The sequence below is a fragment of the Molothrus ater genome, chromosome 6, assembly GCF_012460135.2.
Source record: "Molothrus ater isolate BHLD 08-10-18 breed brown headed cowbird chromosome 6, BPBGC_Mater_1.1, whole genome shotgun sequence".
Classification (NCBI taxonomy): Eukaryota; Metazoa; Chordata; class Aves; order Passeriformes; family Icteridae; genus Molothrus; species Molothrus ater.
Window position 1 is genome coordinate 29,979,606 of NC_050483.2, and position 12,252 is coordinate 29,991,857.

At 40.7% G+C, this 12,252-nt stretch overlaps 1 protein-coding gene across 2 annotated transcripts in view; it reads right to left on the reverse strand.

The window, feature by feature from the left end:
* Positions 1-652: 652 nt before the first annotated feature.
* Positions 653-12,252, reverse strand: part of ZFYVE26 (zinc finger FYVE-type containing 26) — a 48,981-nt gene continuing 37,381 nt past the window's right edge. For both annotated transcript variants that reach the window (XM_036383780.2, XM_036383778.2), the window contains exons 33-41: positions 11,645-11,854; positions 10,644-10,859; positions 8,489-8,686; positions 7,987-8,189; positions 6,979-7,120; positions 6,357-6,416; positions 4,923-5,105; positions 4,070-4,114; positions 653-3,016 (exon numbers count right to left, since the gene is read on the reverse strand). In XM_036383780.2, the coding sequence (XP_036239673.1) occupies positions 2,807-3,016; positions 4,070-4,114; positions 4,923-5,105; positions 6,357-6,416; positions 6,979-7,120; positions 7,987-8,189; positions 8,489-8,686; positions 10,644-10,859; positions 11,645-11,854 (1,467 nt within the window). In that variant the 3' untranslated portion in view covers positions 653-2,806. The remainder of the gene's footprint in view (positions 3,017-4,069; positions 4,115-4,922; positions 5,106-6,356; positions 6,417-6,978; positions 7,121-7,986; positions 8,190-8,488; positions 8,687-10,643; positions 10,860-11,644; positions 11,855-12,252) is intronic.

Sequence of the window (12,252 nt, forward strand, 5' to 3'; positions counted from 1 at the left end):
TCTTTGTGCTGCATCCCAATGATGAAGCTAAATCCACAACTATAACGTAGCAGTAGAATGTTACCTACCACTGGAGCCTTGGCTTGCTTTCTGTGTGTCATTCTCTGATCTTGAAAGTGGCTTCAGGAGCAAGAGAAACCATTTCTTAAAAAAGCAGAAAAGCGTCTCTGGTGTTAAATGTTTTTGCCCTTGCAGGTCAATGAACTTCTCAAAAAGTCTAATTGTAGATTTAACATTTAAGACATATTAAATAAACATTTCCATAGACATACATCCACTCTCTTTGACCTTGAGCACGTAATTTATACTTCTCAGCTGATCTCTAAAAAATGAGGAAACTAAAGCTCATTTAGCTGTCTCAAAAGGAGGCCTGTAAGGGAGAGTTAGATTAACTTGCAAAGCTCCCTAAAGAGGATTACTGAGTACACGCATGAGGCTGAACTACCTAGGCCACCTAGCTGCTGGGGGGACTTCTAAAGATGTGACATTCCAGTAGAGCTAAATATTGAGGATACTCAGTAACATGTAAATTTGGCATGATACAACAATTACCCCCCTTCTAATTACTCCACTAAGCATAGCCAAAAGCAAAATGCAGGTCTAGAAAGAGAACCCTAGCTGTGCTGAGATAAAAAAATAAACTGAAAATACATTAACAGTCATAATACTTTATTTTTGTTTTAGTTGTAAACAAATCTTGGTCAGTAACAGAGAAATTCTCTTAAACTGGCAGTATTCAATCCCTTCTTCCTGCTCAAAAATTCAAAGCCCCTTGATAATTGCACTATTTTTGACACAATGTAATTAATCGGGGTCAAAATTCCAGTTCTGCTGGTACAAGAAAGATCCCTACAATTCCAGGTTAAGAACATCAAATTACACCAAACACTATATAAAGTGCATCAGATACAGTGCAAAGAGGTCAGGAAGAAAGGCAGGTAGGGAACTGACGGGTCTGCACGGCAACCTCCACTCTCAGTGCTCTCTGCAGCTGAAGGAACGTGAGCAGAACAGGAGCATGACAGCAATGCAGATCTGGAAACCCACACACAGTAAAATCTCCTCCCCATAATCAGAGATTTAAAAATGACTGAAGCCATAGGTAGTGTCACGTTTTAGGATTAGCCTGATGGCTGTAAGCTGATGGAAAGCTAGGTCAGTCTGGCCAAGGAAACAAAAGCTTTCATTAGTACTGCTCACTAATGAGATAATGCAAATCTGTGGTCAGGGGATTCTGAAAGCTGTATGTGGTCATTTCTGCTCTAGTGAGCAGAGCACCTCCAAAGTGTTTTGTCAGCTCTTGAAGCCCTGAAGAAGATGGACCAAATCCTTTCCAACACCATGGAAGTCTGTTCTTTCATTAGAGTGAGCTTGGGGATAGTGCAAAACTCTTACTTCATAGTCTCAACTATTTTATGTACTAAAACTATTTACAATTACATTACACTTCAGAAAACCTGTTCGTTTTTTGATGTAAACAACTTTTTAATAAAAAAGTGAATTAGTTTTCCTACTTCTTGTGCTGAAATACATGTAAACAGCAAACACAAACTTGGGGAATGCCATGTTTTGTTTTGTTTTGTTTTTTTTTGACAGTCCTACTACTGTCTAACACATTTTTGCCAGTTTGTCATGTCCCAATACTAGTTGCAGAGAAGCAGACACTTTTTTTCAGCATTCCTGAACACAGACATTGCACAGAGATTGCTGCTTTTTTTTCATAAAACCGATCAACCTAACATTTCCAGAGCAAAACCCATCAATACAGGGCATGTCCAGTTCCGTGTTCTATTGTACTTGACAGGGACAAATTATTCTGGTCATAAATAAATAAATACATCCCTATGTGACAGGGATACAGACCACCTGTTTAATTTTGCCACAGCTTGCTCTATCCTTATTCTTTGCCATACCGGATGAAAAACTGTGGAAGTTTACTGTCAACTATTCAGTCATAAAGCTGCATCACAATGATTTATTGGGTATTACTGCAGTAAAGAAAGAGGCACATGATTTTTCAGCTATTTTAAAGGCTTATTTTCCCTTTGTACTCCCCTTACAGCACATGCCCTTTATAACTTCATTCATTTAGTTGGCACTAGCCCAAGTGCCACAACTATGGCACATATCACACAGTGTGACTGGTAACTTCAAATCTGCCAAAAGAATCAGTTCCTACCTTATCAAACAAACTAAAAAAACCTGGGTACATTATACTGGGTGGGGGGGGGGGATAAAAAAGAAGTAGCAACGATTTGTCTAGAGGCTTAAAAAAAATCTGAGTTTTAGTCTTTGAAACAGAAGAACTCTCCACTTTTGAAAACTTTCCAGGAAAGATCACAAAAATTTTATACTCTAGGCTACAATGAGTTGATAAATTTTTTCCGTCCTCTCTACATATGTTTTCTGGATTAAAAATAAAACATATTATTAAGTCCAGTGCTTTTCAAAAAATATCAACCCCCCCCAAAAATTAAAAGCCAACAAAACCCAAAAACTAAAGCCAGAAACAGAAGCGCTCTCTTCCATACACCTAAATCCTTGCTTGTTCAGTTTGAAACTGCCCCCCCTCCCCCCATCAAAAAGAGAGCCAAAAAACACCCTGAGGTAGTGACTGTTTGTCAGAATACAGGACTGGCACTTGTAATTTAGTTCCCTTCCTTTCACCAGAGGCACATTAGCAGCATCCGTCTGCCACCGACATCAGCCAACAGAGCTCCATTTTACCTGGAGGCTGCCGAAGCAGACACCTCTGAGCTGTCCCGAAGCCTTCTCCTTCAGCAGGACGGCTCATGTCAGTTGCACATCACTTCCTAGTGCCCTGGGGGAGCCGGTTTCTCCCCTTGGGCTGGTGCACGGAGAGCCACTGGGCACAGATGGCCGTGACGACGTGGTCGCCGCTGCTGTCGGCCAGCTGCCGCACGCGCTGCACCAGCTGCACGGCGCGCGCCCGCTCCTGCCGCACCGACACCAGGTACGCCGAGCGCAGCTTGTTGCACAGCAGGTACGCCTGGATCTGACACCAGAGCCTGGTCAGAAAGCTGGAGCAAACTAACTGGACAAGCTCAAGCAAGGACTACACAGGAAATACCCACTGCAGAAGCGTGTTGTATGAGGCAGCAGCACCACATTACCAAACACAGCATGGCATGAAGCAGATCCCAGTGAAGGAGATGGGCAAACAGGTGTATTTTATTAAGTTTGTGTCTTGTAGACACTCCTTTACTCTATGACCATGAAATTACTCTCAGGAATCCTATCTTGTGCATTAATTACAGTATCCTCACAGCAAAGTGTATGAATCTGTCATTTCTTCCACTGCTGGTTATAGAACAACTCCCATCTTTCAGTGATAGATCTTAGAGAAAAGCAGAATTAAAAGCCCATTTTTCAATCTGCCTACAACAGTGAGTTTGTCATTCAGAGCAGACAGAGGACTGTCAAAACTCTTTCGATTTTATTCCCAGCAATGGCACTCAGGATCTACAACAATCCCCAAAGGCTGAGTCACAGCCACTTCTATAAACAGGCATCTACCGTTCTCCATGGCTTGGCTGGCTGGCATGAAAGCCAACAAAGATATGAACTAGTTTAGGCTTCATTTCCTCTAAGACAAAAAGTCTATCAGAAGCTGGAGAAGTTTTAACATTTAACTCTTGATCACCATGGAAATAGTACAATCCTGAAACAAGAAGCTGATGTGGTCATCATTAGCTGCCTGCTATTACTAGAAACCTGCATGCACCTATGTGAACAGTTGAATAACAAACTAACAAACCCACCAATGTGCCTTTCTGAAATACTTTTCCTCCCACTCTAATAAATGTCCAGCCCTCGCTCTCAGGGCTCTCAGGGAACTAATAGGGATAGTCCCAGTTGGTATTTGTATGTCACAGCTTTACACATGTCACAAACACCATGGCCTTGAGGGATTCACTGTGATTTCAACAATCTAGGAAGGTAGCCTTCAAAAATCACATTTGCATGAGGATGAGAGAGAAGACAGTGAAAAAGACCCTGCAAGCTGCAGACCAAGACTGGGCTGTTTAGCTCTTGCTACTTTACTTACCTTGTTTTCATCACTGTCCATATCCTGAATCAGATTATCAAGATCCTGTATCCAAAGAAGGGAAAAGATGTTCACATTTAAAGTGATAATAGTCTGAAAAACTTTACCCCATCAGGGATCAAACCCCTGTGGACAGGCAGGGCTGCTTAGATGACAGCAGGTGCTTAGACTGTCCCAGCTGCAAGAGTTGCAGATGTAGAAAATACAAAAAAATACTAATTCCAAGTCTTCCCTTTCCCCACAGCTTTTCCTGCCTGCCATCTCTGGGGGGTATCCCTAGAGAATGCTATGAGTCTCTCCTGGACATGGCTTGTGTTGCATGAAATGAATTTGTAGGTTCCCCCCATCCCAGCAGGAGTTACCCCATGCCCCACCCTGACCCAAAGAGTGGACAGCATCCCCTAATCTAATTAATAGAACTAGCAGAGTGCATCTCCTTCCTTCACTGGGATGGAAAAAACACTGTGGTAGGCAAAGGGAACCACAAAATTGGTTCCTATGGAGGCAGGAGTTTCCTGCCTCCACATGTGCTCTGTGTTAGCCAGGGAGGCCTCACTGAAGGGAACACCCCGCAGCATTTGACAGGATCTTGTGAAGCAAATGTTCCGTGCCTCCCACGGGTATCCATTTGGGAAGTGCTGGGTAGGAGTGTGCTACAGCTACTTATGGCTTCCTCTTAGAGTATCTTGTACAAGCAAGCCATGCACTCCCACCTTGCAGCTATGCCCACAGCAAGGAGCCAGAGCATCTGAAGGACTCACTGAAAGAGCAGTACAGGCACCAGACTTCCCTGCAGCCTGTATGGTCTATATCCTTTTTACTTCAAAATAGACACAATGTAGGACAGAATTACCTCAGCAGGAATGTTTCTGAACTCATTTAGACAGTTTAGGATAATGTTATCCCCATCATTTTTTGCTGCCACTCCAGACTCATTGACACACTTCAGGAGCTGCTGGATCTCACTGTATTTCTGCTGCTTCACCAGCTGCTTGGCCACTCTGCTGTACACTTCTGTAGCCTCCAGCTGGAAGTCCTAGAGGTAGTTGGAACATCAGAGCAACACAGTGAATGCTCTCAGCAGGTTTGCTCAGAGGGAGTCTACACAACTGAGACAGTCTCTCCTAAGGACAAAATACCACACTACGCTCCAAAAACTCAAAGCTGTTTTGGGAGCCTCTGGTTTTCCACTCACCACTGCTCCAGGTTGACTTAAAGGTTTTTTTATAACCAGACTTGTAAAAATCAATCCTGCTCAAGAACAAGAGTGCTGTTACTGCCTTCTTTTCAGGAGTGGCAAAACAGTTTTATTTCTTCTGGCAAAAGCTCTTTCCTAGATCCCTACCCACCTCTCCCTCACTTAGCACATTCCCAGTATATTTCTCCAGCCTCCCCACCAACAGCCACCCTTTGAATACCCCAAACAGGAGGCAATTGACCATGAGGGGAGAGATGATAAAAGCTGTGAACTGATCCTGCAATGAGTAAGTAAAGAAAAAAAAGGATGGAAATGGAAGTGATAGGCAGCTGGACTCACTGCTCCATTTTTACTGGAGGCAGTGGCTGCTGCTGCTGCTTAGAAGTGCTATTTTTCTAAGGCTCTCCATCTCCCTGCAAACAGGAGTTCTGTCTTGTACATCCTGACCTGAAAGAAGGAGCAGGGCCTGCCACATCCATAAATACTCTTTCAATGTGCCACCTCTGTCCAAAAGTGCCCTGCTCTACTGTCTGGGACTATATGGATGAGAAACACTCAGAAGAGTTTAGAGGCTCCTGAGCTATGCTGACTGATAATCATTCAACTTCTACCCAGACATGAGGAATGAGAGGTCCCAAGCCAGAGTTCCCAGTTAATTAATTTTGCTCTCAAATCAGGAGAACAGACAGAGAGAGCCCTGGCCTTATTTATTCACTGTCTTTGCATGACTGTCATGAACTGCAGAGAGGCACCACGTGAGAGGTCTCTACACACATCTGTGACTGTGGTTTGCCAGAGTTCAGGCACTGAACAAGGTGCACAGCAAAGGAAAAGCTGTACTTCACTCCTGTGTAGGAACCAATTACTCTGGAAATGTCCTGCAGAAACAGCATCTTAATTTCATTACCAAGCTTCCACAAATATATGGACATGTAAGACTTAAACTTGTGCCTTTTTTCTTAACAAGTTTTGCTTTTGGGGGGATTAAAATACATTTGGGGGTGCGGGGAAAGGCTTTTGTTTAAATAATTGCTGCTTTCAGGAGTTACTTTGCATTAATATTGCTTGCTATATCAAGTTTTTCCATACCTGAAGAACTCTAAATGCAATCCCAAACCCCTCCTCAATGTTTTTGCCTTCCAATATGACCTGAAAAGAGAGGCATAGACAAGTCTGGGAATGCACATTCCTTTTTCATTATGTAGGGTTAAATAACATTAATGCAAATCCAGCTTTTGCCCAGAGGCCAAAATAAAATGCATTACTTAACAGAAAACAGCACCATCCCAAGAAGTACAGCAAATTATAGGGTCTACTGTCACACACTGCTTCCCCTAAGGGACATTAGGCAATTTACAGATGGAGATGAGCCAAAGTCAAGAATAGTTAAAATTATAGCATTATTTGCCTCGCTTCCAAATATAATGGGGTGCACAGACAAAAGGAATATTACTATTTGTATTTTGGATGCTCTGCCCATGAAAATTTGAACTTTGAGGAGATGAGCTCCTCAAAAGAACAAGTTCTCACATGTTCTCTGCTACTCTGAGGAAAAACAGTATTTTTTCATAAATGATGGGTTGCATTCATCGTAAGTAACCTGCCCAAAAAAAATACAAGAAACTGCTTCAACCATCAAATGCTTCAACCTGCATTACAAGTTGGTATTGTTAATGAAAAATAGAGCTGTGTTTAAAATAGCAATTAGTACCTTGCAAGCAACATCCATTTTCATGTTATTGTTTCCAAAGAGTGTGGGTAAGGAGGAGTCTGTCATTTGAGAGGCTCCTGAGGTCTCACACTGATGCAGGAACTTTGTTACTTCCATCTGCAGATCAACTGTATTGATGTGCCTAGATAGTGAAAAAATTCTGATTTAATTTTGTAATAGAGAAAATGTCAATTATTATTTATATGAACTAATTTCTTCAATATCTTTCAAAAGAAGACATACTTATGAAAAATTATTTTAGTTGCTTTTTGACTTTGTTCATTGTACAAGTCTGCAGCAATATTACTTTTCAGATCTGTGCACTTAACATACATCACAAGCTGAAGATGAGCAATTATTCACATTATTTCAAAGAAGTGTGCCAGAGAAACTGGATCCCCAAATAAATATCTGTTCCTCCTTTTTCACCTCATCACACACATGCCCCTCCAGGTTTAAGTTAAGAGTCTAGACTAAAAGAAAGAAAGAAAAAAGCCCCTAAGGAAACCAAGATATGAAACCCCAAGTATAATAGAGATCAGGATAAATTTACACTTTGACTTTTGAATACAGGAAACCAGTTATCTCTAGCACCTATAACTTGTACATAGTGCAGTGTTTTGAGTTAAGCCCAGTAGACAGTGAAGCATTACAAAGCTGCTTGCTTTTTGGAAAGGAAAGGAAGAGAAAAAGAAAAAAAAAACAGCTTGTGGAAAGATGTATAATTGTCTATGCATTGTAGGGTTCCTGTTTGGTTTTTTAAATTGAAGGAGGGTAGTCTGATGTACATACAGATTTTTAGTAGAAACAACTGCCCATCTCCTGGTTTGGATTTTTGGGAGAAAAAGTGATGGGAATCCTACACTTGTAACTACATAAAAGCAGTTTTGGGTCAAGGACAACCAGTAAGTGTCAGCTAAACGCAACTTAAATGAAACTAATAAAAGCCCCAAAGTCTAAAGCCTGAATTTCACCTCTCCTAAAACTTAGCTTCTTGTTTATAAATACCTTGACACATCTGTAGCAGACATTTTCTTCCGAAAAGTGAATGCCATTTTTTTCCTTCCTGAACTTCTTGAGACCTCCTGCAGATAGACTTTGAGATGGTCCTTGATCTTTAGAAGCCACATCTGTTTTCCTCCAAGTTCAGTGTAAGACTTTGCTCCATGAGTGAAAAATCTAATGCAGGTCATTGCAGCACGGACGTGATCCTGGAAGAAATGCACTCAGCACTAAGATGGAGCACAGGACCCCGCCTTCAGTGATCATTGTCTGCACTGAAGGGCTCACACAAAGCAGGCAGAGCTCTGCTTTCTTTAATACAATGTGCCAGAGCCATGACATGAGTCAGGTCAGCTTTAGTAAGGCTCAGGCCCTTCTATGTTTTCTAAGATTGTAAAGAGGCAAAAATATACTTGTCCAGCATGCAGGTTTAGACCAAAGTAAATAACCAAAAGTCTGATGGTATTCAACATTTCATTGAAAGAGATGGCACTGTCCCTCAACTTACCTTCATGAACTGTTGCAGTTCATACAGAATATGGTAATAGTTCTTTCTTTGCAAGTATTTGCAGGCTGCAATCAAATAGACTCCCCAGCTTTCCAATCCTGGATCAATGGTTTCCAACAAGTTCTCCAACATATGCAGCTTTCCACTTTCATAACTTGGAATGAAGATCCCTTCAATAAACACTTCTGATGGGGATTCCTACACAAACAGAAAGTTGCTTGAAGCAAAGCCACTGTAGTTTATTTTCCTTATGTAATATAAAGGCATATTAAGTGACAGAGATCATAAAAATTAATAAATAATTGACACTGGAAGGGATTTCTGGGGATTATTTTGTTCAAAATCCCACTCAAAGAATGACTTCCAAGTTAGGTCATGCTGCTCTAGACCTGTCAGTCAAGTTCTGAGCATGACAAAGTAGAATGATTCAACAACCTCCCTGTGGCCCTGGTCCTGTGTCCAAATATAGGCACAAAAAAAAACCCCCAAAACAAACCCCAACCCTTTTTCTTTATATCCAATTGGAATTTCCCTTGCTCCCAATTGTGTCCACTGTCTCTTACCCTTTTACTGGGCACACAGGAGATAAGCATGGCTCTATTTTTGCCATAATCACCCACTTGCTAGCTGAAAACAGCACACACAGATCTTGCTTGCCTTTTCTTCCAGCAGGAAAAACCTAGCTCCATCACTCTCCTCAAATATCAGGTGTTTCAGGCCCCTAGATGCTTTGGTGGCTTCAATTAGACTTGCTTCCCTTTCACAGTGTCTGTTTTGTACATGGGAACCCAGGACCGGGCACAGTTGTTCAGATGAAACCTCACAAGTAGTGACCTGAGGGGGATATTTACTCCCCCTGACCTCTTGACTGTGGTCTTGCAAATGCAGCTTCACATGTGCTTCTTTGCACAGTAACATTATTATGTGTCATCAGGGCCACCACAAATGTTTTAAAGGCTTGATATGAAATTTTTGAATTTTTTTTTAATCTCAAGAGTAAGATACAATTGACAAAGTCTGTACACATAAAATGTCTCCAAACAACCAACTGCAAAATATTTAGTCAGAAGTTTAGTACCTTACAGCTTTAGGGGAACCAACCCTCCTCTCTGGTTTGTATGATTACTACCAGTTCCTTGTCCAAAACTTCCACATCAAATTGTCTGTCTAGAGTATTTTCCAAGTCTGCTACTTAAGAGGTTAAATTATGTCACCTACATGGTAAAAATATGCAACTTTTCTTTAAAAGCAGATTTAAACTGATGTAAAGGATAAATTTAAAAAGGTAATTCAATATGCAGATGACTGTAAGATGTTAGAATGACTGATGGTACAGTGGGAAAGCAGAGCAGATAAGGCAACCTAATTTTCTATTAACAAACCTCATAACCAGATAAAGACAATGGAAGATGGTGTTTCAAGTTGTACATTCTCAGTAAGAGTTATTTCAAATAATAAAAAAATAATCAGTAATTCAAACACAAGCACAGCAACTTAAAAAAGGAAACACCACAATCTCACAAGCTGGTGAGATATAATGGATTCACATCTCCTAAGAAGCACCCTTAATGTCTTGGTAAGAACCTGGAATGATTTCTAGATTTAACTGTAGTTTAGCACAACAGAACTATTCCAGAGATTCTTAAGTCCTCTTATATTATGCAATTTCCTTAAGGGAGAGCTGGAAACCACATTTTGGGCTCCCTAGACTTCTGCCCTCTGTATTCCCTTATAATCCTAATGGTTACAGAAGTGCAAACATGGGTGATCTGATTCAACAAACAGTACCACGAGACAGAGGCATGGGATAGGGAGTAGTGTCAAATGTTATCTGCACTCTGGAATTCAAAATTTTCCTTCTCTCTTCTGAACTCTATGACAACAGTCCCACATTTTCAACTTTGTAGAAAAAAAGACAAAGTGCTCTTGATGCAGGACCTCTATAAAAAGAACCAAAACTACATGCTCTTTTTAGATCTGTAAGGATCAGTGTTGCTCTTCTGTCTCATTGAATTCCTGTCAGTAACTGGATTGTTTGTGTAACAGCATTTCAGGACCTCAGCAAACTCCCGTGCAGAAAGCCACCCGAACACTGCATGATGCTCACTGCTGTTTTTCAAATTTCCGTTTTGGTGATGAAAATTGAACTACTCACCTTATTTAACAAGTGAAGCAGTGCTTCTCTCATACAGTCATGCCTCATGTAAAAGCTTATTATTGCCAGATTGGTGCCATAACTGTGTAAATAGAACAAGCACTCCTGGTAATAGCTGTTGTGTTGAATCTTCCCCTCACACATCACCTCCAGAGACAGACTTCTTGTTCTCAGTGTTGCTTCAAGTTCCCTCAACGTGGCAAAGTAATCATCATCCTACCATTAACACAGAGAACCAATGACAGGTGATCAGCAAGAAAAAATCTTCTCAGGTAGGTCTTGTCACTCAGCCCTGAAGCATTTCTGTTATGTTGTTTTTAAACGAGGTATTGCTTCAGAGGGGTGAGAATCCAGCAATGCTTTTTATAAACAATAGATTGGAACTCTGCTATCCACAAATGAGCTGAATGTTGCTGTACCCAGCACAGCTGTTTCCACGGACAAGTAGAAGGCTTACTTAAAAAAAATTCCAGTGTCAACATCTACTTCAACAACCCAGTTCAAAGAGGCTTTTTTTGGTCCTAAAATATTTACTTGGTCTTTCATCATCATGATTCTGCAGTTATTTAGTACAAAAAGTAATTTTTTTGTACCTAATCAGAGTTCCAAACCATTTAGTAGTGTTTTTTGATGAGAGGAGTGGGAAAGCTTTAAAGTCTTTGAACTTCTATAAAGTTACCAGAGTTTCAGTAGAAAAATTGCATCACTGCAGCATCACAAAATACTGCTGAGATTCAGTTGACCTTCCTTAGACTGTAGGAATAGTACATTATCCAGTACAGCCTATTTTCCCTCCACAAAGTATATCCCAAATTGCTATAAAATCTACGATCTCTCAGGCACCACTTCACTGTGATGAAACAGCTAAAAAATTTCTCAACAATATTCAGTTTGCAATACACAATCATGATAAAGAAGGAAAATAAACACCCTATCATCTGCTATTGTAACATGCATTCCTATAAGATGTATACTAAACCATAATTTCTTAAGATTCTTACTGTGATGAGTACAGGCTTCACTGTGGACTCCAGGTACTGTATCACATCCTGGACCAGCCTTGAACCATGGTTCAGCTGGTTTAGATCCATGGGTGGCTTTAAACATCGGTTAAACTTCTCTCTTGCTGAAGTTAAATTTCCAGCTTTAAGGCAAGCCATGCCCCAGGCATGCCATGCTCCACCTGGATCCAATCCAGATTTTGTAGAAACCTAAATTCAAAATAATTTGTTAATATTACAACACAGTCCCAGTACAGCAAATAGGAAAAATGGCTTATCACACAGTCTGTGATTCTGACCTTTCCCATCCTAGAGCACATTTCCCATTAAAAACAAACAACTGAAAAACCATTCAAAAAACCCATGTTGATTATTTCCATATTACTGGCACAAAAGGCCAACTACCAAAACATCCATGATCTACAAATGTGGACGTTTTTTTAATTGTGTAAGTTTAAACTACTGTTTATCTGGGAAATTTCAGTTCATGAGTTCTAAACCAGGACATTTTCACATCAGCTTTTCTAAAGCAGATGATTTTTACAAAGCAGAATTCATCAAATTTGTGGTTTTAAAAAAGGCAACAGAAGGCAAAAGGCAACAGAATA